Genomic DNA, 23,705 nt, shown 5'->3' with positions numbered 1-23,705 from the left:
TTGGCGTAGCTCAGCAGGAAGAAACGCTCCCATCCCCGCGCTGCGGCGAAGCGGAAAGGACTTTCCAGCATTCTGGCAAGGAATCTGCACTGCAACCTCCTGGGAAAGATGCTCGGTGAGGGGCCCTGCGGCTCCATGGGGTGCCTGACCTTCGCAGGGTGCTGAGAGCCACCCCAGCTTTTCCCGGTTACAGTGCTGAGGCCTCTAGCAGGGCCAGGCTGCAGCTCCTGCTGGCAAGGGAGCGTAGCCCATCCGTGCAGGAGCACGGAGGCGTACAGGGAAGGGGCGTCCCTGGAACGCGCTGTCCCCAAGCCCCCGGGGACTTGGCTCGCCCACCCGAGGTCCCGGGGTGAGGACCCAGGGTAAGGACCCAGCTGAGGCAGAACAGCTTGTGAAGGCAACACAAGGGCACTGGGAGCTCGCGGGTGCTTTTGGGAATCGCAGGTGCTCCCCGCTCCCGCGTCCCGGCACCTTGCAATAAAACCATGAATCACCGAGGAGTGACGGGAGGGGACAGATGCTGCTCAGGGCCCCACCACCTAGTCCGGGAGGTGAGGTTTGCAGCCTGCCACCCGCCCTGCCGGGCTGGGGGTCCCGGTGACCTCGCTCCCACGGAGGGACCCTCCCCGCGGCACGGCGGGGTTCGGTGCCCGCCGGATCTCTGTCCCCGTGCGGCGGGGGCTGCGCGGTGGGAAGAGCCGGCTGGAAGAATAAATGAGTGAATTAATTATTAAGAGCACCGAAAGCGGAGTGAAAGGGAAGACCCGAGTCACACGTGTGCGGGCGAGGTGCAGAGAGGTCCCCGGGGTGAGGGGGCCTAGGGGGCTGTGAGGACTCCCCTTCTGCACGGCCACGGGGCTGGGCGCGGTGCCGGCACCCCGGAGCCGGCCGGCTGTGCCCGGCAGCCGATGCCCGCTCGTCCCGGCAGCCCGGCCGGGCTCGGGATCTGATAAGGAGCCGGAGCTCCACCTCCCCGTGTGGCGGCGAGAGGCGGAGGCAGCGACGGGTGCGGGGGGGGGGAAGGGGCCGTGCCTGCGCTGCGTTTCCCCTGCACATCCTCACACACACCGAGGGACGGAGGCGGGCACGGACCGAGCTGCCCACCGGGGCTGCCTCCAGCTTGAGCCACCGCTCCGCCGGAGGAGCCGCAGCCCCGGCCGGGGGAGGGGGGCGGTTCCCACGGAACATTTATATATTTTTGCCCCCCCTCCCCCCTTTTTAAAATTTTTTCTACATTTGGTTTTCATCCGTGGATAACGCTCGAGAGGAGCCGGGGGGGTGGGGGGAGCCCGGTCCCAGCGGGGAGGAGGCGATGGAGACGCCGCGGGACCAGCACGCAGGGGTTCGGCACGGAGCGCAGCGCCGGTACCATCCAAGTAAGAGCTGCGGCGGGGCCGGGACCCCCGCCCGCGGCGGGGGAGAATGGCAGGGGGTGGTGCGGGATGCCCCGCGCGGGAGCCCGCCGCTGTGCGGGAGCGCGGGGCCGGGCGGCGGTGGGAGCGGCGCTGGCGAGCATCCCGCTCCCGAGCATCCCGCATCCCTCCGCTCCCCTCCGCGCCGGGCTGCGAGGGGCTCCGCGAGCCGCGGGGCGGCTACCGCTTGTCCCTAGTCCCGCCTGGCACTACCACTTGTTGTGCGGTGCGGAGCGGAGCGGGGCCAGCCCCGCGCAGGGCAGGGCGGGCGGCGTAGGCTGGTTGCGGAGGGCGGCTGTGTCGGGGTGCGCGCGTGTTGCTGTGTGTTTATTTTTTCCTGTGGGGGCGGCTCTGGGTGTGTGTCCCCCGTTCAGCCCTGGGTGTGTGTCCCTCGTCCAGCCCTGGGTGTGTGCGCCCGCGGGCTGTGCGGATGCGTGGGAGCGAGAGAAGTTGCGGTGAGCTGGGAGCCGGCTGGGAGCGAGGCTGTGCGTGTTCGTGTGCGTGTGCGAGAGGAGCGATGTGTAGGGGGCTGCCGGGTGCGCACGCCTGTGTCCGTGACGGGGAGTCTGCGTGGGAGTGCGTGTGCCAGCGGAGTGCTGGTACGGGAGTGAGGTGCGTGTGTGTGCGTGCGGGAGCGGGGCGTGCGGTGGTATGTGTGACCGGCTGTGCGGGCTGTGCGTGCGGGTGAGTGTGTCAGTGGGCTGTGAGTGCTTGCGCCTCGGAGAATCCCTGTTTCCCGGTGCGCGACGCCGAGCGCGAAGTCGGTGCCGGGAGAGCGGCTCCCGTGGTTTTGCCACGAGTGTCTGCGTGTGTGTGTATGTGCGTGTGTGTCCGTGTGTGTGCGTGTGCGCGGGGCTGGCGGAGTCGCCCCCCGTTCAGCCCCGGGGGGCGGCGGAGCGGGGGCTCCGCTGCGCTCCGTGCCCATAGCCAGAGCCGGCGGCTGCGGGAGGCTCAGCCTCAGCCTCGCGGGGACCTTGCAGCCTCGGCCGCGGCGGCCGGGAGCGGAGCCCGGCCTCCATCCACCCTCCCAGACGGCGGGTCCGGCAGCAGCGGCTCCCCCGGCGAGCTGCGTGGCGGGGGTTACCGTCTTCCCCCTCCAAGGACCCCCCATCCCTCCGGGCTGCATTCCTGGAGCAGAGCCGCTCCCGCTGTTCTCAGCTCCCTGCGGCCCTGCCGGGGTGTTTCGGGCCCTCGACATTTTTACCTTTCCCCAGGGTCTCCCTCCAGCCGCGCTGGTGGGTGGGATGGTGGCAGGACGGGACTGGATCCCGGAGGGGCTGTGAGGACCCCTGGCTAGGAGGATGGGGGCTGCCACCCTAGGGAGGCTCTGACAGGTCTCTGCCTCGCTGCCTGCCAGAGTTGGAAAGGATGTGGAGAAGGCGGCAGAAGGAGGGAGGGCCCTGGGCTTTGCCTGCTTCTCATCACTGCACAGCTTCTAGAGATGATTTTGGGGTAAAGCTGTTGACAAGCGAGTGGGGTTCCTCCTTGTGAGGTGCTCCGGCTCGGGCCCAGCCTGCAGAAATGTCGAGCAGCCGCAGTGGCAGCCGGAGTTGGAGGAAATCCTGGGACGTGCCACAAAATACCCAAGATTCAGCCCATCCGTGCCTTCGGTGCAGGGCTGACCATCAGTGGTGGTTTCCTCAGATAAAACGATCCCTGATCTCCGAACGGAGCTGATGGAGCCGCGATGAGCTGACGAGCATTTGCTGCTTGCTAGGATGTTGCTCCAGCTCTGAGTGTCAGAGCAGAGCTGGGGGGGGTTGGGGGGGGATTAGTACTTGTGTGCTCAGTGCAGGGTTTGGACAGACTTGTAAGCCATGGCTCTGAGCCACGCAATCAGCCGTTGGGAGCAATAAGAGGGTGGACTTTGGTGCCCATTCCCGAAGCGGTGCTGCCTTCCATGGAACGGGGCCAAGAGGCTGTGGGAATCACAGGGAGCACAGGCTTGTTGAAGCAGTTGCTTCAATTCTCGGCGCTTTATAACCTCTCTCTCATTAGGGCTTGTTTTTTTTTTTTTTTGGTTTTTTTTTTTTTTTTTGTGGGGATGGCTGAATTCTGTAGGATTTTGCATGCCACTGTCCTCCGAGAGCTTCCCAGTCATGCATTAAGCAGCATGACTAACGCCTCTCTCATGTGGTTCAGTCTCTCTCACACTCTCCCCGTAGGGAGAATTGTGTGTGCGGAGGAATAGTTGTTTTGGGAGGGGTTTTTATTTTTGAGTGCTGTATGCTCTGCCAGCAGGTTGGAAAAAGGTACCTGGCACCAAAGAAGAAAGTGTGGGATGGTCCTTAGATCCCATGGGAAAATAGCCTGATGCCTTGGACTGGCCCCTGGGAAGCTTCTTTCTCCTGCACAGACGTGCTTTTCCCCGATGATGGAGGCTTCCTTCTCCTCCTCCTCCTCACGCCCAGCTCTGGGCTCTCACGTCTGCGCTGTGTCATTCGCACCCCTGGGCGCTGAGCAGGATTCCTCACCCTGCCGAGCCCGGGGCCCCTCGTGCCTGCCAGCAGTCCTGCTCAGGTTCCCAGCCCCTCTCTTCCTCCAGCCTCCCTGCTTTGCTGCTTTGGGGGGTTCCTTCACCTGCAAGAATGAGGCTTGGGTTCAAACTCCAGCCCCATTTTTGAGGCAGAAAGTGTGGGTGCTGGGCACCTTTGGGTGACACCCTTCCTCCTCCAGGCTGGCACAGGGCTCCTGGCACGTTCAGCTCCTGGGCCCACCCTCCTGGCTCACTCAGAGCCATGTGAGACATCAAACTGCGTTGAGACTTTCCCCTTTACCTGCGATCTTTCACCTCACACCAAGGCTTAGTCAGGATGGCACTACGTCATCGGCAGCCACGGCCCAGCACAAACAGCCTTGTGCAAACAATCGGTGGTGGGTGCAGGTGCCTCTCCCAGCTGGAGCATCCTCTGGGAGCCTCTTCCTAACAGCTGGGGCTGCCCACCTCCCCTGTCCACACTGCACAGCTATCTCCAAAGGGAGCACAGGGTGATGAAGTTTCAAGCAGGTTCGCCTCGTGAAGGCAGGTGGACATGGCGGGGTCTGGTGTGACAGCACATCCTGGGTATGGGCACACAAATGTGTGACCCAGCCGGAGTGTGCACACACAAGTGCTCCCACACAGGGTGACATCACACAAACGCACACCCGATGGGGACGGGGACATGCGCACACACAGCCCCCATTGCATGGTGTGCACACACGTGTGCTGGGAGCAGGGACACAAATTCACAGCTGTGCACAGTCCCAGGGCAGGCATAGGTGTCCTCCTTGCCGTGTGGCACATCTGCACACTATGCCCATATGCAGCTTGTTTGCTTTTCTCTCCAGACACAGCTGTGCTCTGAGTGAGTGGCCCCCCCGGAATGATCACAGCACACACACGTGTGTGTACGTATGCTCATTGCCTGTGTTGGTGCAAAGATGTGTTGTGTTTCTGCTCAGCTTCTTGCCTCCTCCATCCTCAGCCTGGTGGAAGAGGTCTTGCTCTCCTCTTCCCTTCCTCCTGGAGACATAAATCCCCAGTAGCTGCACACAGCACTGGTGTGGCCCATTCTGCATGGCCTCAGCCAGGTGGGAATGCCTTTTCTCTGCTCAAAGGATGTGGCAAGACAAGGGAGCAGAGTCAGGCTCAGCTTCAGGGCTATAGTTTCATCTCCAGACACAGGAATGTATTTTCACCTGCGGATGGAGAGCTCCTCTCTTCCGTATCACTTGTCCATGGGGAAGCAGGGGGGTGGAGGAACCAGGAGTTGCTGGCTTGTGGGAAGTACCACTGTGGACAGTGCAGGATGCTCCACTTGTTGATGATCTGTACAATGCCAGGGTAACCAGCAAATGGGCAATTTCTTTGCGGCACCATGGAGCAGAGATGGTTATGAAGTACTCGCTCATCCCACAGACTGGGTACAGAGTATGGAGAGAGGGAGCGATAGGAGCAGGTAAAGAGAGTTGATGCTGTGGGGCCATGGCAGATGTTTGTGGCTGTTGATTTTAGGGCACCCAACCACTGTGCTTTTGCGTGCTGGTGAGCTGGGCTGCATCCCGTCATGGTCACAGCTCAGCCAAAGCTGTGTTGGGTGCACCTGGACCCTGGAGGAGAAAGGTGTGTTCCCAGAATACAAAGCAGGGGATTGGAAAGCAGGTGGCCAAGCACAGCACCAGCCAGAGGCTTAGTGGCAGAGCATGTGGCTTGGCACAGGAGGGGATGGTCTGTGGGGCTGGCACTGCCTGGCACTGCCTGGGGAGTGTGTGGGTACAGGGAGAAGGTTGCAGTGGTGGGGTGCCTGCGGTGCAGAGTGCAGCGGATGTTTCTGCAATGCAGGGGGCAGCGTGGGGTGGGCATTGGCACAGGGTGGGCACCCAGTGTGTGCATGCAGTGTCCCAGACTGGAGTGGGAGGGAGTGGGAAGGAACAATGTGTCTGCAGTGAGCGAAGGGAACAGTATCTGCTGGCGCAGGGTGTGGGGTTGCCTAGTGACTGTGCAGCGAGGGGCGATGCCGTGCCTGCCGTTGCAGTGTGCCGGGGCTGTGCAGTGCCGCTGCTCCGGGGGAGCCAGGGGGGCTGCCTGCACTGCAGCACACAGTGGGCAGGGAGTTGCTGTCCCTCTGACTGCCAGGGGCACAGGGGGGTGGCAGTGCCCTGTATGCAGTGAAGGACTGATGCTGCATGGGGCTCCTATATCCCTGCAGTGCTGAGTGGGTGGTGCCTTCGTACCACACAGTGTGAGGCTGGCAGTGCCGGCAGTGCAATGAGGGCAGCGCTGCTCTGTCCCTGCCATGGCAGTGCCCTGTGTCCTGCAGTGAGGGATGGATGGCAGTTCTGCAGTGCCTCATGTCCCTGCAGTGATGGAGCGGTGCTGTTTCTGCACTGCAGGCAGTGCCCTGCATCCCCGCAGTGCTGGATGGGTAGCAACCCTGCAGTACCCCATGTCCCTGCAGTACCAGGTGGGTGGCAACCCTCCATTCCTTCAGTGTCCTGTGTCCCTGCAGTTGATGAATGGGTGCTGTTCCTGCAGTGCGGGCAGTGCCCTGAATACCTGCAGTGGTTGGGTGACAGTCCTGCATCCCAACAGTGTCCCATGTCCCTGCGCCCCTGGATGGTTGGCAGCCCTGCATCCCTTCAGTGTCCCATGTTCCTGCACCCCTGGATGGTTGCAGCCCTGCATCCCTTCAGTGTCCCACATCCCTGTAGCGCTGGGTGGGTGTCAGCCCTGCATCCCTGCAGAGCAGGCAAAGCTCCCCATTTGGTGCTCCTGTTTCTGCAGTGCTGGCAGCTGCGTGCAGTGCCTGTGTGTCCCTGCCATGCAAGGCAGGCAGTGCCCCTGCACTGGTGGCACACAATGCTCCTGTGTTTGGGTGGTGAGAAGCTGTCTCTGAGCCTGGCTGACTCCCATCGGGTTGCTGGCAGCAGGCTGCCTGCAGTCCACCCTGTTAGTGTGCCTCGTTGGGTCTAATTACAGTTTGTGTGGTGATGAAGAGGGTGGACAGTGGCAGGAGTGGCTTCCTGTCCCTTGGAGGAAGCCAGGGCTGAGGTTTCAATGACTGGGTTGCTCACTCCAGCAGGGTGGTGCAGGAACTTTGCAAGCCAGGACTGGTCCTTTGGGGCACTGGATGGTGGAGGCTGCCAGGAGCCCACGACTGGCCTGGCCCCTGCAGCCCCTTCCCTTGGAGGCTGTGCCAGGACCGTGTGCAGTCCCACATGGCAGAGCAGGTGCACCCAGAAGGATGTGCCAGGGAAGTGGGCTGGGGCGGAGCAATCCCTAACCTCCAGTGTTTGTGTCTCCTCCAGCTCCTCTGCAGCGCAGGATGAACCCACTGGCATCCTGCCTGGGCTTGTGGCTCCTCTTCCAGCTCCCTGCCCTGGTCTCTGGGACACGTGTGGTCTACAAAGTGCCAGAGGAACAACCGCCCAACACCCTCATAGGGAGCCTGGCCTCTGACTATGGCTTCCCGGACGTGGGGCACCTCTACAAGCTGGAAGTGGGGGCCCCGTACCTACGTGTGGATGGCAAGACTGGGGACATCTACACCACAGAGACCTCCATCGACCGGGAGAGCTTGCGTGAGTGCCAGTACCTTCTGCCTGGAGAGCCCTGCTTCCTGGAGTTCGAAGTGTCCATCACTGACCTGATCTTGAACAGCAGCCCACGCCTGCTTGAGGGGCAGATAGAGGTGCTTGATATCAATGACAACACCCCCAATTTTGCCTCACCTGTTCTGACCCTCTCCATCCCTGAAAACACCAACATTGGGACGCTCTTCCCCATCCCGCTGGCCATGGACCGGGACTCAGGCCCCAATGGCGTTGCCTCCTATGAGCTGACCGCTGGTCCAGAGGCACAGGAGCTCTTTGGGTTGCAGGTGGCTGAGGATCAGGATGAGAAGCAGCCACAGCTGATTGTCATGGGGAACCTGGACCGGGAGCAGTGGGACTCCTATGATCTGACCATCAAGGTGCAGGATGGGGGCAACCCGCCACGCGCCAGCAGTGCCCTGCTTCGCATCACCATCCTGGACATGAATGACAATGCACCCAAGTTTGAGAAGGCTCTGTACGAGGCAGAGCTCTCTGAAAACAGCCCCGTGGGGCACTCTGTCCTCCAGGTGAGTGTGGAGGCTTTCTTCTTTTCCCCGGCTCCCCTCCTGCCTGGCTGCAGCAGGGACAACTTGGGAAGGAGTGACACGGATGCTCACTGCCATGGTTCTCTGGGGAGAAGGGAGGGTTGGATGGAGTAGCCCGCAGTGTCACCTGGGGCCAGCAGGCAGGCAGGTCCCTGGGATGTCACATCTGCTCAAACAAGGTTGGAGAGGATGTGCAGGAAGGCGCAGCCAGAGTGGTGGCTGCAGGACATGGCTGAGGGGCAGCAGCAGGGCGGGCACGTGTGCAGGAGCAGGGAGCCGGGTTACTGGGAGGGCTGGGACCCGAGGTCCACGGGGAGTCTGGCTTCAGGCCAGACCAGTCTCAATGCTGCCCGCAGACAAGACATAGATCCTTTCATAAGTTACATTCCCTTGGCTGCTCCATGGAGACTCAGTCTCACACAGGAGATGGGGGACAGGCAGCATCCCTGCTGCCCATTTAGGGGGGCTGCCCATGGCTACAGGGGTGCCTTGCTGTCTGTAGGGGGCAGGGGCTATGCTGTGTCTCAAGCAGCGGTGCAAACTGGCCCAGGAAGCCCAGGGTGGGTGGATCTTGGTGGATTTGGCTTGAAGGGGGCATTGAGATGATAGTAGTCGACATCTGTTTATCTGCAGCTGCCATCTTAATAAGCGGAGCGCGGCCAGCTCTCATCTGCCTGCTAATTCTGATGTGAATTTTTTAAGAATTCATTTTTCACTGTTAAGAGAATGGAAGTTGGAAGCAGATAAGGGAGCTGCATGGCCAGGAGGAGAATGGGCTGAGACGCCGCTGCTGCCATTGCTCAGCTTTTATCTTTCAGGGGGAAAATGACTTCCGCCTGTTTTGTGAGTGGAGGTAAAAGGTGGAATTTACATTTAACAACTTTCGTTCTCCATCCAAATCTGCTGAGCAAGATAACGGCGGAGCAGCAAATGGTGCAGAGAAGAGGCTGCTCAGAGAGCCGATTAGGGAGGCAAATGTTAGACAAACCTCATCTTCTTTAGAAAGCAAATAATAGACATAGAGGCAGGTTTATGGGAATGCAGAGCCCCTGATGGGTGGGCAGGGATGGATGGTGCTGTGCAGAGCTTAGGCAGCCCCAGTCCCCCTTGGCTGCATCCCTGGATGCTGGGATGGAACTGCTGCAGCTCCACACATCGTTGCCTCCCTCCTCACCCTCACCTCAGCCAGGCAGCTGCTCGAGCCCCTCCCTGGGGGCACAGCTGGAGAGATCTCTCCCCACTGCTGGCTGGGTCTCAGCAGCATGGTTCCCGAGGATTCCCTGCATGCCAGAGCTGGCCGGGAGGGGAGCACAGCCAACCGGCCCAGCCGGTTTCACCGGAAGAGCAAGGTAAAGCCTCCATGCCGGAGGGCGGCTCCCAGCTGTTCTGCCGGTCCCAGGCTCTTTGCCCCACAGTCCTTGGCCCCAGAAGAGGAAATCCTGGTTTTTCCCCCCAAGCCTTCCCCAGGGAAGGCCGTGGCAGTTTACGGAGGGGCTTGCTCAGCCGGGCCCCTCCTGCTCACCATTTATCCCTCTGTCCCACAGGTGAAAGCCAATGACTCAGACCAGGGCGCCAACGCCGAAATTGACTACTCCTTCCACCAAGCCTCGGACATGGTGCGGCGGCTGCTGCGCCTGGACCGCGCCACGGGGCTCATCACCGTGCAGGGGCCCATTGACCGCGAGGACGTCAGCACCCTCAAGTTTTCCGTCATGGCCAAGGACAAAGGTGCCAACCCCAAGAGCGCCCGCACCCAGGTGGTGGTCACCATCAAGGACATGAATGACAACGCACCCTCCATAGAGATACGAGGCATAGGGCTGGTCACCCACCAGGATGGCATGGCAAATATCTCGGAGGACGTGCCAGTAGAGACAGCAGTGGCTCTGGTGCAGGTGTCCGACCGAGATGAGGGTGAAAATGCTGTGGTGACCTGTGTGGTGGCTGGTGACGTCCCGTTCCAGCTGCGGCAGGCTAGTGAGACAGGGAGTGACAGCAAGAAGAAGTACTTCCTACAGACCACCACGCCGCTGGACTACGAGTCAGTGAAGGAGTACACTATTGAGATTGTGGCAGTGGACTCGGGGAACCCGCCCCTCTCCAGTACCAACTCTTTGAAGGTGCAGGTGGTGGACGTGAATGACAATGCACCTGTCTTCAGCCAGAGTTTCACCGAGGTGGCCTTCCCTGAGAACAACGAGCCCGACGACCTGGTGATGGAGGTGAGTGCCACCGATGCTGACAGTGGCTCCAATGCCAAGCTGGTTTATTCCCTGGTGACAGACCCCGCTTCCAAGGGCTCCTTCACCATTGACCCCGACTCTGGGGAGATCCGGGTGAAGGCAGTGCTGGACCGAGAGCAGCGGGAACGCTACGAGTTCCTGGTGGTGGCAGCAGATAAGGGCACCCCCAGCCTGAAGGGCACAGCGTCTGTGGCCATCAACGTCATGGACAGGAATGACAATGACCCCAAGTTCATGCTGAGCGGCTACAACTTCTCGGTGATGGAGAACATGCCACCCCTCAGCCCTGTGGGCATGGTGACGGTGATCGATGCTGACAAAGGAGAAAATGCCCGTATCCAGTTGTCGGTGGAGCAAGACAATGGAGATTTTGTCATCCAAAATGGCACTGGCACCATCCTCTCCAGCATCTCTTTTGACCGGGAGCAGCAGAGCACATATACTTTCCGACTCAAGGCGGTGGATGGTGGGGATCCTCCCAGGTCTGCCTATGTGGGAGTGACTATCAACGTCTTGGATGAGAATGATAATGCCCCCTTCATCACTTCACCCTCCAATGCCACCTACAAACACATCCTGCCCCACACCAGCCCTGGCCAGCAGGTGAGCAAGGTCAAGGCAGAGGACATTGACTCCGGCGTCAACGCAGAGCTGATCTACAGCATCACAGGAGGCAACCCCTTCGAGCTCTTCCAGATCTCCCCCCAGAGCGGAGACATCACCCTGGAGAAGGAGATCCTGCGCAAGCACCATGGCCTGCACCGCTTGGTAGTGCGTGTCAATGACAAGGGCAAGCCCTCGCGGCATGGCACGGCGCTGGTGCACTTCTACGTCAATGAGACCTTGGCCAACCGCACGCTGCTGGACACGCTGGTGGGGCACAGCCTGGACACCCCACTCGACATAGACATTGCTGGGGACCCCGAATACGAGCGCAGCAAGCAGCGAAGCAACATCCTCTTCGGAGTTATCGCCGGCATCGTGGCCGTCACTCTGGTCATTGTGCTGGTTGTCCTGGTGCGCTACTGCCGGCAGCGGGAGGCCAAGAGTGGCTACCAGGCCGGCAAGAAGGAGACCAAGGACCTGTATGCACCCAAGCAGGCCAGCAAGAGTGGGAAGAGCAAGAACAAGGTGAAGAAGAGCAAGTCTCCAAAGCCACCCAAGCCCACAGAGGATGAGGAGGAGACAGGACTGCAGAAATCGCTCAAGTTCAACCTCATGAATGACTCTGTCAGCGACAGCCCCCGAATCCACCTGCCCCTCAACTACCCACCAGGCAGCCCAGACCTGGGTCGCCACTACCGCTCCAACTCACCGCTGCCCTCCATCCAGCTGCAGCCTCAGTCACCCTCTGCCTCCAAGAAGCACCAAGTGGTGCAGGACCTGCCGGCCACCAACACCTTTGTTGGCACCGGGGACAACAACTCGACGGGCTCCGAGCAGTACTCGGACTACAGCTACCGCACCAATCCCCAGAAATACACCAACAAGCAGGTAGGAGAGCTCATCCTGAGGCCGGCAGTGGCCCCTCCGCTGCACCGGGGAGCCATCTGGACAGAGGTGTGGGAGTGAGCATGGACTGGCCCCCAGCCCTGCATGTATGGCCAGGAGGGCTGGCAGAGGACTACCCCCCGAGCCAAGCCGTGGAGCCTGGTCATGGTGCAGGGAGGGGATTGGGATGGTGGGAGGGAGGCCAAAAACTGTCAGAGCCCTTGTCAGAGCATCCGGGGCTGGGTCCTGGTGGCGCTGCCTGGGTGACGGTGATTGAAGGGCGCTGCATGTGTGTGCCTCTGCATGTGGGGCTCTGGGGAGGGAATCCCACCCGCCTGCGTCCCTTTTGGGGACCAGCTCTAAGAGCACCGAGGAGGGCTATGCCCACCTTCCTATCCATCTCTCTGCTTGGGCTGGCTCATGGGGAGGAAGGACTGGTCTTGTTACTGCCACAGCTCTAGGCATCCCATTTCCAGGCCTGTCCTGGTCCAGGGAGCAGCAAGGAAGGTGCTGGCCTTGCTGTTGCCAGCCTGGCTCTGCTGGTGTGGCTGAACCTTCCACCATCCCTGTGCCAAGGTGCCTCAGAGGGAGTTCAGTGCCTGCTGCGGCTGCCCGGGCAGGTGGGGCTGGGTGGAGGAGCAAAGCTCTGCCTTTTTCCCAGGCTCAGGCTTTGGCTTCCCCCAGGCTTGAGCCGTCTGCCCTAGTGTAAGCTGGGCTTCCTTAATGCGAGCATCAGGCCCAGAGCTGTGGCTCTGCGGGAGCCATGTGGCAGGAGCTGTGGGGAGGGAGAGCAGATCCCGGCGGCACAGGCACAGGTCTGTCCATGTGCCAGGGCTGGGTCTCATACTCAGGGCTGGGGGAGTGGGGCACTGGGGTCTCTGCTGTGGTCGAGTCACTGCTCTTGGTTAGCCGGGGGGTTCTGCTGCGTGCGGGGCAGGGCAGAGGCAGGTCTTGGCTGCGGACGGGGAAGGGCTGCTCGCTGGTGTGCACTAGAGCTTGGAGCTTTCCTGCGAGGTTGTGGGGTGAGCACAGAGCTTGCAGGACCCTCTTTCTTGGGCTGTCTGGCCAGTTAGCTTGCACCACATTTCTGCTTCGGCACCTATCGGGCCTATCCTTAACCAGCTAGGGAGGGAGAGGGGGTGTGAGTGCCTGTGGCTTTGCCTTCTTCCTGGACCCCCATGGATAAGGAACCCCCACTGCCCCCATTCTGTAGCCCCTGTGCCCTATGGAGACCCCTGCTCCCTTCTTTGTACCCCAGTGAGCGGCAGGCTGGGCTCCTGCCGTGGGGCTGAGCTCAGCTGCCCTATTGGATTGACTTCAATAAAGTTTTCTATTTTTGACCAGTTGTGCCTTATTTTCCCTGCTGCCCCTGAAGACACTGTTGCTCCCAGCAATTTCCCAGGTGTATTTTCCATGTCCTCAGCCACTGAAGCACCCAGGCCCCACAGAGCCCAGAACAGATGCTCACATGAGCCAGCCATCTCCACAAACCCTCCACCATACCCCAGTATGGCCAGACCAGAGGCCTCGTGGTGCTGACCCCTTGTTCTCAGGTTGACATCTCCCATCTCATCACTGCCTGGCCCTCTAAGGATGTAGCTTCCTTCAGGACATGGTTCACAGCTTATGCATGTACACACACACACACACACATGTAGATGTCAGGCTGTGGAAACAGCCCGAGCCACAGCCCAGCCAGCCCAGCTTTCTTCCACACTACCATCCTCCCTCAGAGCTTGTCCTGGTTGATCGCCACATCCTCTTGGGCCACACCCACATCCCAAAGCCAGTGCACGGAGGAGCAGATCGCTGCCATGCGGTGCTGGCTACCATGACCCAAATCCTGCTGGGAAGGGTGGAAGGCGCCTGCTCTCCCCCGCCGCAGTGCTGCAATGAGGGCGCACGCGGTTACAGATGGAGCCTTGGCGTGTCAGCAGCGCCAGGGGGAAGCACCCAGATCAAGGTGCTCCCGCACCCTGGGATGCGTCGGGAAGGAAAGGTGCTCCCAGGAAAGCTTGCTGGCAGCAGGAGGGTGATGGAACTGGGCAGACACACTCCCCATAAAGATGGCTCTGCCCCTCCCAATGGGGTGGTGGAGGTGATGCTGTTGCCATGAGACTGCCTCAGGGTCTCGTCTCCAGCTGGCTGGAGAGACATGGATCCTGGTAGGCAAAAGCAGCACAGCACCCCTTCCTCAGGCCCTGGATGGGTCCATCCTACACCCTCTCCCACTACCCCAGCAGCACATCTCAAGGACCTTCACCCTGGTCACCCACTCCTGTTTCTCATGGTTCTGCTTTCAAACTGGGGCAAACATCCCTGCACCCATCACACCAGCTTCACCTCTTCCCCAGGGCCTTCAACTGGCCTCACGGGGCTGCCGGGGAAGAGGAGCTCTGGCGCTGGGAGAGATTAGATCATCCAGGGAAACCAGTGGTTCTGGCTTCGGTGGTTTCAGCCCTGTGCCAGCCTTGGCTCTCACAACCTCCTCGTTTGTTTTGCTAACAGCATAAGGTTTTATCTTGAACCATCCAGGAAGTGTCTGGGCCTCCTGGGCAGGCAGGGCTGGGACCCGCGGGGAGATGTGATGCCTGCAGAGGAGGAAAGGAGACACCAGCAACCACCTAAATAACTGGTCCCCGCAGGGCTGGGCAGGGCAGTCTGGGGGCTTGGCTCAATCCTGCCATCTGCTTCCCTTTGGGAACTTTCTGAGAGAAGTTTCCCTTCCTTCCTTGTCCTCCGCAACTCTTTGATGAACCTGGGGTGAGAACATAGACGTGTGGGGAGTGGCTCGCTCTTCTGCCAGTCTCCCAGGCTCCAGCCTTTTATACCAGGGGGAATCTGCTACATCCTTTTCCAACTGCACAAACCCAAGCCTGCCCCGGGCCCTTACAGCCCCCCCACCGTCCCAGAAGCTGACTGGAGTGGTGTTAGATCCAGCGAGCTCAGCAGAGGTTCCTGTATCTGCCCGCGGGCTCCGGAGCGCGGTGCAGCATTAATTACTCTCTGCGGGGGGGGGGGATAAGAGGAATATTGTAGCTGTAATGGACAGAAATGAAATTGTCTTGTGTTAGAATTTAGCTCAGAGTCTCCATAAATTGCAGGTTTAGGTGTTGGCAGATGTCTGGGAAAGTCTCCTACTGTCCTGGGTCAGTGGGTTTTCTCAAGGTCGTTCACGTGGAATGAACAGATAAATGGATCCAACAACGAGCTGCAGATGGAGCTGAGGGTTCATGGGGGACCTGCCCTGTTTTTCCCCAGTTTCAAAGAGACGCGCTAGGAGCAGTTTCTGGGCACTGGGAATCTGCTCTTGTTCCCGGGATCAACTGCACTTGGGTCAGATTTGGTTCTGCTGTGCAGAAACCAAATGAGGGAGCGTTTTGGTGAGGTCTCAGGGGCTGCAGATCCCTGGCTGTCCTGAGAAGAGTGGCTGGGCTCATCAGGACACAGCAGCTTGTCAGCATCAGTGGGTGCCTGGGGGAGCTGGGGGAGTATGAGGGGGGTCATACACCATTCTGGAGCCTTGGTGAGGATGCTGAGAACCCAATGGGGCAGCAATGTGCTGTGGCTCATGGCAATTCTGTGCTCAGGAACTTCGTATGATGGCAGAGAGTGGTGCTTGTAGCTGGGAGAGCACTGTGGGGTATTTAGGACCTCAAAATATTAATCTTCAGCCATGGGAGACGAGCAGCCCCGTGGTATGGGGTGTTCTGTACAGCCAGAGACAGCCGTGGGTGTGTGCAGGTTGTGCGTGACAGCGGGGTGCTCACAGCCAGCACCCTATGGAGGGGTGAGTGGTCTCTGTGATAAAGACACACAGGCTGTGGGTCAGGGGCAGGGGATGCAGGAAGTGCAGCCAGAGTCTCCTCCAGGAGGAGACAGCACGGGGAGAGGTACAACTCCTGTCCCCCAAGGAGGTGGCAGTGGGGTCTGTGCAGCCTGTACTGCAGTGGGAGGTCGCAGGGGGGTACACAGCCACAGGGAGCAGTAGCAGTGGGGTGCACACAGCCTGGACATGGCAGGAGGTGACAGTGGGGTGTATGCAGTGTGTAGCCTTGGACAGGTGACAACTCCTCTGTAACCAGCACATTTGCAAGGAGGCAGTGGCACTTACTGCCCCTAATCCATCGAGGAGAGCATCGGGTCTCTCCTGGCTGACACTCCCTGGCTCCACCAGCACTTGGGACCTCATCCTTTGCTCCCCTGAAAGCTCACCCAGTCTGTGATACCTCCTGGGGCTCCCCACATCAGGCTGGGTGACTTGCAGCACTGCCCAGTTCCCCTCTTCTCATGCTGCTGAGAAAGATGCTGCTCATTCCTCCCTGCCCTCCTCTTCCTCTCCCTTCTCAGACCCCCAACCTCTCCCCGGCCTGATGCTCTTGGAGCCAGCATTGGTCTGTGGTGAACATGGCCTTCCCTAGCTTGGATCTGGGGGACTTCTTTCCCTGCACACTCCCCCAGTCTCACCTCTTTTCTTTCACAGATCTGCAGCTCTCCACCTCTCTCTCTTGATCTCTCACGGCTTTTGCCTCTGCACCAGTCTCTCCTGATGGGCTGGGTCTGGTGCAGAGGGATAGTACGGAGGGATGGTATGGAAGGATGCTGAGGCCTCTGCAGCGCAGGGCCGAGTCCCTGGCTGGCTCTGACAGCCGAGTGTGGATCCCCTGTTCGATGAAAGCCCTGGCTGTCTGGGCAGCCGCCTGCTCCAAGCCACACTGATTGATATTCCCAGCACTGCTCTGCCTGCTCGGCCGGGCTCTCAGCTGCAGTGCTGTTCCCTGGAGCGGGGCCCAGCCCTGCAGCCTCCTTAATCTAACACTCAAATCCTGGGGCAAAACCTGGTGCTGTGACAGCGGTATCCTTGGGCACTTGGTGGTCCCTGTGTGTCCCCAGACACTTGGTGGTCATGTGTGTCCCCGGGCACTTGGTGGTCCCTGTGTGTCCCCAGACACATGGTGGTCTTTGTGTGTCCCCGGGCACTTGGTGGTCCCTGTGTGTCCCCAGACACTTGGTGGTCCTTGTATGTCCCTGGGCACTTGGTGATCCCTGTGTGTCCCCAGACACTTGGTGGTCTTTGTATGTCCCTGGGCACTTGGTGATCCCTGTGTGTCTCTGGGCACTTGGTGGTCCCTCTGGCCAGAGAGTATCCAGGAGGCTGTGGCTGGAGTGAAGGGAGAACGATGGGATGAAGCTGGAGGTGGTGGAGCGTGGGGTGTTCCTGGGTGAGGACAGAGCTGGGATGGGATGGAGAGGAGGCTGGGGTAATGAGAGGGTGTGTGATGTAGGGCAGGACAAGGAGGGGTGTTGTGGAGGAGGGCGAGGGCTAGAGGATGCCTGAAGCAAAGGGCACAGAGTGGCTCTATCCCTGGGAATTGTGTCAGCTCGTGGTGGGGCGGGCAGCCCTGGAAGGGTGTGGGGCAGCAGAGGAGAGGTGGATGCTGTGCCCTTGTGTCCATGGAGCTGGTGTCCAACCAGGAGCCCCGGAACGAATCCCCCCATGTGGGGCTGTGCAGAAAGCTGGATCTCCCCCTTCATGGCTCGTGGGGTGTTGGACATTCAGCCCCTGTGGTGCCCTGCCAAATCTCCCCCTGGCCATCCTGTTCTTCTGAACTCTGCCACTGGAGCTGAGCCTTGTGCCAGGCCCAAAGTACCTTCCTCCCCCTCCACCCTCATCCCCACACATACCTGTGAGAGCACCTGCCCATGAAACCTCAGGCACAGCCCATCCCCCTGGCATTGCTGGGCTCCCACCCGCTGCCCTGCAAGCCAGTGGATCCAAGCTGCAGTTGCACAACCCCAGCTCTGCTCTTGGGAGAAACCAAGATGGTTGATGGAGATTACTCCAAAAGGGACTTCTCCTGCAGTGCCTGATCCTTCAGAGCCCCAGGAAGCACAGTGTGCTCAGTTAGGGCACAGAAAGGGTGAACAGGGGTGAGGAGGCAGCACAGGCCACCTCTGGCATCTTGGTCCCCCTCTTGTCACCTCTGACACTGACTGCAGTGTCTATCAGTCCAACCTGGATGAGGCTCAGTCTTGGCCTCACCTCTGGCACCCTGGGTCATCTGTGACTCAGACTCACTCAGCCTCTCCCTAATAGGCCATTCATTGACCTTGTCTTCTTATCTTGACCCTTTCAGTACTTCAAGGAGGCTTATAAAAAAGATGGAGTGTGACTTTTTACATGGGAAGATAGTGATAGGACAAGGGAGAACAGTTTTCAACTAAAAAATGGAGAAATTTGGGTTAGACACTGGGAAAAAATTGTTGGCTGAGAGAGTGGTTAAGGTGGTTCAACTCTGGCACAGGTTGCCCAGAGAAGCCGTGGCTGCCCCATCCCTGGAAGTGTCCAAGGCCAGGTTGGACAGGGCTTGGAAAAACCTGGTGTAGTGGAAGGTGTCCCTGCCCATAGTATGGTTTTGGAACAAGATAAGCTTTAATTTTCTTTTCAACCCAAACCTTTCTGTGATTCTATTCTCTCTGACTTTCTGAACATCTCCATCTGCACCCTTGAAGATCTGCTTTCCATATCTCATCAGTAGTAAAGGTTTCTTTTCCCAGTGATATTCCCAATTTAGCCCTGTGGCTGAGGGCACAAGAGGAAGAGGAGGTCAGACAGAGGACCAGAAAGAAAACAACTCCCCCGGATCCCTTAAAAACATCTCCTAGTTGTTTTGCATCAATGTCTTGTGTGGTGTAAGCTGTTTACAGCCTCAGTCCTTCAGATGCTTGCAGGAAGGCGTGGGTGGGTTTGTGGTGGGAGAGGGGGATGCGACCTGCTGGGAGAGCAGGAGAAAGCTCGTACACTATCTCATCATTTACATCCATTTTGGCACTCACAGCCGTGCCTTGTGGGTCCTGCCCAGAAATCCCTGAAGATGCCCCTGCCCCAGGAGGTAAACATCCTTCTGAGCACCTCCTTGCTTGCAAAATCCCCACCCCTGATCTCCTATCTGTGCATGGCACGGCAGATCTTGGCAGAGCTGTTCCAAGCCATCACTTGGGGAGGGCAGCGAATCACCACCTCCCTGCCTTGGAAATGATCCTGCTCCGTGGCAAAGCTGTCGGTGCAGAGTGCCCTGATTCAGCTCCTCTGAGACATCTTTAAAGGCCTGAGCAACCTGAAAGCCTGGAGCTATTTTGCTCCCACATGGCCTGGTTTTCACATCCTCCAAACTCCCCGATGCTCTGGAGCAGCTGCAAAGCTGCTGCCGAGGAGACTCTGACAGATATCCGGCCCTGCTGAGGGGAGAACCTCTTGTCTGAGCTCTGGACTGAGAGATCCTGCTCGTAATGTCTTGCTGAAGTGATGTCTGATGTTCCTCTTACACTAATCTATTAATCTTTCTGCTTCTTCATCAAAAGCACTCAAGCCCCATAGAAAGCAAAATCTGTTTCAGATGTTTGAAGAGCCCTTCGTTATTATTCAGCCTGGGCAAGACCTTTTGGGGTGTTGTGATTCAAGGCTCTGGAAGTGCCTGGAGGAGCTTGGGCTGGTTTTTTCCCAAGGATTTCAAGTGGATCACAAGGGGTGTCTCTTGCCAAGACAAGAGAGCTCACAAACATGTTCTGATGTTCAGGAAATTTGTCTTGAGCCATGATCTGCAAGGTTTGACCCAAGGACTTGACAGCTCTCCCAGGATTTGAGGACAGCTTATCCATACCAGGCATCCTGTGCCAGACCTGGTAATGCCAGAGCAGTGCAGGCAAGAGAAGTGGCCCTAACAAGCCTCACATTACTACCTGTCCTACCTGTTTGATGTCTCCAAATGAAAGCTTGACTTACTCAGTATCACTGCTCATCAGGAGGTGCAGGTTGGTTGCAGACCACTAAAGTGAGGGCTCTGCCCAACAGAGCATGTTGGTGCACAGACTTTTGAAATAGGCACAATTCCTGGAGCAAACAGGAAAAGCTTCTGCCCTTTGCCAGTGAAAATAGAGGTAGTCAGAGAACAGGTTTGCCCTCAGAGGAAAAATTTCAATTTGAAAACAAATCAGGAAGAACTGGCAATTTTTTACCCTATTTCCCAAGTCGATCTATATATATATTATATATAAATATATTTTTTCCTAGTAATTTCTAAGGGCATGATTCTGACTGACCTTTTTGAATTGAGCATCATAATTAATACTTGGCTTGAATTCTGAAGTGAGAAGTACCTTTGCAAGAGCATCATTTTTTCATTTTTACATGTCAGCAAAGATCTCCCCCCTGCCCCAACCCTGAAACAAGAAACTCAATTGAATAATGATCTGATTTCAGCAAATTGACAGGTTTTCCGTGCAGAGTCTTCCATTGAAGCACTCCTGGTTATCTCTATTTTTTTAATAGTCCTGAGTCTATGGCTTAGGACCCCCTGCTCCCCCCAGAGCTTTCAGTGCGCTCTGTCTGCTCCACTGGGTGCAACTGGGAGCCAGATTAGCTCATTATTTTCCCAGCATTATTTTCCCACTCTACAGCTGTTGGATTCCTCGAGGGCTTTGTTCAAGTGTTACTCGCGGTCCTGGAACCTTTTTCTCCCTGGGATCTTCAGATGGTTTTAACGTGATTATGAGACCTCCTTCTGTGTCCCGGGCAATTTCCACTCTACACCAGCCATCCACAAAATAGCTCTATTATCAACTTGATAGTGATAGACATTTCAGGACACCACGGCCAGTCCAATTGAGACATTATTCCATAAAGATTATGACCCCTTTAGATTTTATGAGTCACCCTTCAGATGATTTATTTCCATATTTTCCTTTCCAATCTTCATTTCACCCAAAGAAAAGCCAAATTGCACATCCTCAATGGGCTCAGAGCTCTGATAGGCTGAGGGGTTAGGCAAGCTCTGTCCCGAGGCTGTCTAAATGGGTTTCTAATTGCGTTAGATCTTGCTATGAGTTAGATAAATTCGATCTGACCAGGCAGGTTGGCACCGGGCTTTGGCGGCTTCTTTGAGCATCATGCAAATTTCAGGAGGCTTCAGGGCACCTATGTGGAGTCAGCCCACATTTTACCCAGATTTATTCATTAAATAGTGCCTCGGGATGTGATGTCCATTTTAGGATGGCTGTTCTGCTGTCATTATTTGGGCAGGACTTGGAGACTGTCTCTTCTGTCTGCAAGGTCAGCACTCGCTAATTGTCAGCAGTGGCAGCCATGCGAGCAGCCACTTAGAAGGGTGAGCAGTTGCTTTTTGGGTAATACCTGTTTTTCTGGGGCAGGTGGAATCACATGGATTCCTGTGTGTCTTTCCTCTGGTTGAAGATTTCTTTCTATAGTATTGTTTGTCAGCAGTGAAAGATCTAAAGGGTTGTTGGGAACAACCCTCACATCAGCCACTGGGATAGGGAAGAGCTAAAGGGTTGATGGGAACAACCATCACGTCAGACACTGGGATGGAGATGGACACGAGAATCTGTGGGCAGAACACAGCCATCAAATGAGATCTCATGAGCATCAGATGGGCCAGAACTGTCAGCCCTGTGGCTGATGTACCCTGTGTGACCCCAGTAGCTCTGATGGAGGTGACCCCAGTAAATTGTCGGGATGGTATATCAGAGGGCTGGGCTTTTAATTCTGCTGGTAGTCCTGTCCATAATTTTCAGTGTTCTTTTGGAGACAGCACCTTCAATGGAAAAATTTTGGGGAGGTTGTTTTGGATGCAGGAGGGATCTTATAAGTGCGCACAGACCACACCTTTGCTTAGAGCTGGGTCCATCTATCTCCCTGACTCCTCTGTGATGGCTGAAGCTTCTGTCTGGGTGCTCCAGCCCTGCCTTGTCCAAAGCAGGGAGAGCCTCTGGGACCTGTTCCATTGCCCTGCACAATATATTTTCTCAATTCCTTCATGTTGTTCTAAAAGGGAGCAATCCAGCACTGCTTGCAATGCAGCTCTGGCATGTCTCAGTTTGCTTGATGAAGTGATACCCAGTCCTTGTGCCTTCTGAACATCTGGAGATGCTGTGGCAGGGCAGGGAGGGACTTCTGGATCAGACAGGATTCCCAGGCCACAGAGAGGACCTGGGGGGCACAGGAGGGAGAGGCACAGTCCTTGAGGAGCAAAGGGTTACCATAGATGCCAGGAGGTGACACCAAACTAGGGCAGCGTTTGTCTTTGCTGCTGGTACACAAATACCCTCCCTCGTGGTGCTGCTGTACCAGGTAACACCGTGAGATCTTCACATCCCCTCCAGGTATGGCAGGGTGGGTGCAGAAGGAGCAGGAGATGCTCTTGGGGTGCTGCTTCTTCAAAAATCAGCATAGTGGCTGTCCAGTGTGCTGTTGGGCTGACAAGGGAAAGGACGGGAAGAGCTGCCTGTGCTCTGATCCATCCTCACCCCGGAACATCAGCAGAAGCATTCACTGTTGTCAGAGGAACTGTAAAATGGTTGGCTATTTTATGGCCACGAGCTGAGCTGGTGTCCTGTTTCCTAGAGCTTAAGCATTGCCCCGGATGGTTTTGGCAATTCAGGTCCAGCTTTCCTCGAGGCTTGCCCTGGTTTCCATGGACATAATATTCCCCTCAGCCTCCTGCTCTGAAGGCTGTGTTGCTTTGGGCTGGAGCTGTGCTCCTCTCCAGGCACAACACTGGCAAATAAAATAATTCCCACACACCGCAAAGCCTCCACACAGGAAAAGCTGGATCTGTGTAGTTCAGAGCATGGTCCCTGGGCTTATCTTTTTAGTTTTTCTCTCAGTAACCGGGGATGTTTCCTCGTTCCAGGTTGGTTTGTAACAGAGAGGGGGTTCATGAATTAATCTGAAGTTGACTAACTCCTGTGCCACAATGGCTCCCTTGTCACTTATTTTTATATTCCGGGCGTTGGGTCTGACATTGCCTTTCACTCTCAGCCCTGTGAGTTGCTGCATTGTGGCGGCTGTTGGGGAAGCAAGCTCCTTTGGCAGCTGGCTGAAAGGCCGTTGAGGCTCCTGGCATTGTGGGGAGGCGCAGGAGCCATTGGAGGCTGCCAGATGAGCCCACGGGCCGCGCATCCTGCTGTGGGATCAGCAGCGAGGGAGTTAACACTTTGCCTATTGGCACCACTGCAGCGTTAACCGGCGCTCAGGGAGGGAGCAGGGTGGCTCACCTCCATTCCCGCCAGCAGGAAAAGGGTGCCCGGGGCGGATTTTACGGTTTCCTTTGTGAACAATGGAATTTCGGGACCGCATCTCCTGCTGCTCGGGCCGTGCCGTCTGCGCAGGGGGTGATGCCGTGGGTTTGCAGGGTGCCAGTGTCATACCCCGCAGCCCTGGGCACTCCTAGCCCTGCTCCCGTTTGGGCTGAGTTTGTTTTCCCCGAGTTTAGCAAGGAGAATCGCCTTGGTGCGGGTCCTGATGAGAGTTGGGGATGTTTAAATGAGGGGAAGAGGCAGGAGGGAGCAGAGTGCGGCTGAAGAGGGAGGGGGTCCCCTTAGTTCCCATCCAACATCCGTGGGTGGGACCCCTCATAGAATCACAGAAACATGAAGGTTCGGAAAAACCTCCAAGATCATCAAGCTTTGACCGATCACCACCTTCTCAGCCAGCCCAAAGCACTGAATGCCACAACAAGACATTCCTTGAGCACCTCCAGGGATGGGAACTGCACCATCTCCATGGGCAGTCCCTTGCAATGCTTAACCAGTCTTTCCGCGAAGAATTTTTTCCTAATACATATTTCTCCTGCCATGCCCTCGTTGTAGAAGGCGTCATCACAGGCAGGGAGGGACTGTTGTTGGGGAGCTTGGGGTGGGCAGCCAGGACCAGGCAGGCAGGGCAAGGCTGTCAGGGACAGCCCAAGAAAATTCGTCATCAAAATGAGTTCCTGCTACTTCTGACAAAACCCAGAACTGGAACCATGGGTGTGACCCCAGCTTTCCCAGTGTGGAAATGCTGTGGCAGAGCTGGAAGAGGCAGAGAGAAGGGCAGCAGAGCTGGCCTGACCTGCCTGGTGTCTGTAGGACAACCTGCA

General features: G+C 57.6%; 1 protein-coding gene across 8 annotated transcripts in view; it reads left to right on the top strand.

Moving 5' to 3' along the window:
* Positions 1–502: 502 nt before the first annotated feature.
* The window catches only part of PCDH1 (protocadherin 1), a 55,826-nt gene continuing 32,623 nt past the window's right edge, over positions 503–23,705 (top strand). For 2 of the 8 annotated variants that reach the window (XM_071570636.1, XM_071570643.1), the window contains exons 1-3: positions 3,196–4,985; positions 7,203–8,017; positions 9,580–11,772. In XM_071570636.1, coding sequence (XP_071426737.1) covers positions 4,778–4,985; positions 7,203–8,017; positions 9,580–11,772 — 3,216 coding nt within the window. In that variant the 5' untranslated portion in view covers positions 3,196–4,777. The other 6 variants (XM_071570641.1, XM_071570640.1, XM_071570644.1 and 3 more) reach the window with 6 other exon arrangements.

The sequence above is a fragment of the Pithys albifrons genome, chromosome 15 (assembly GCF_047495875.1).
Source record: "Pithys albifrons albifrons isolate INPA30051 chromosome 15, PitAlb_v1, whole genome shotgun sequence".
Taxonomy (NCBI): domain Eukaryota; kingdom Metazoa; phylum Chordata; class Aves; order Passeriformes; family Thamnophilidae; genus Pithys; species Pithys albifrons.
This window is presented reverse-complemented; position numbering and strand designations above follow the sequence as displayed.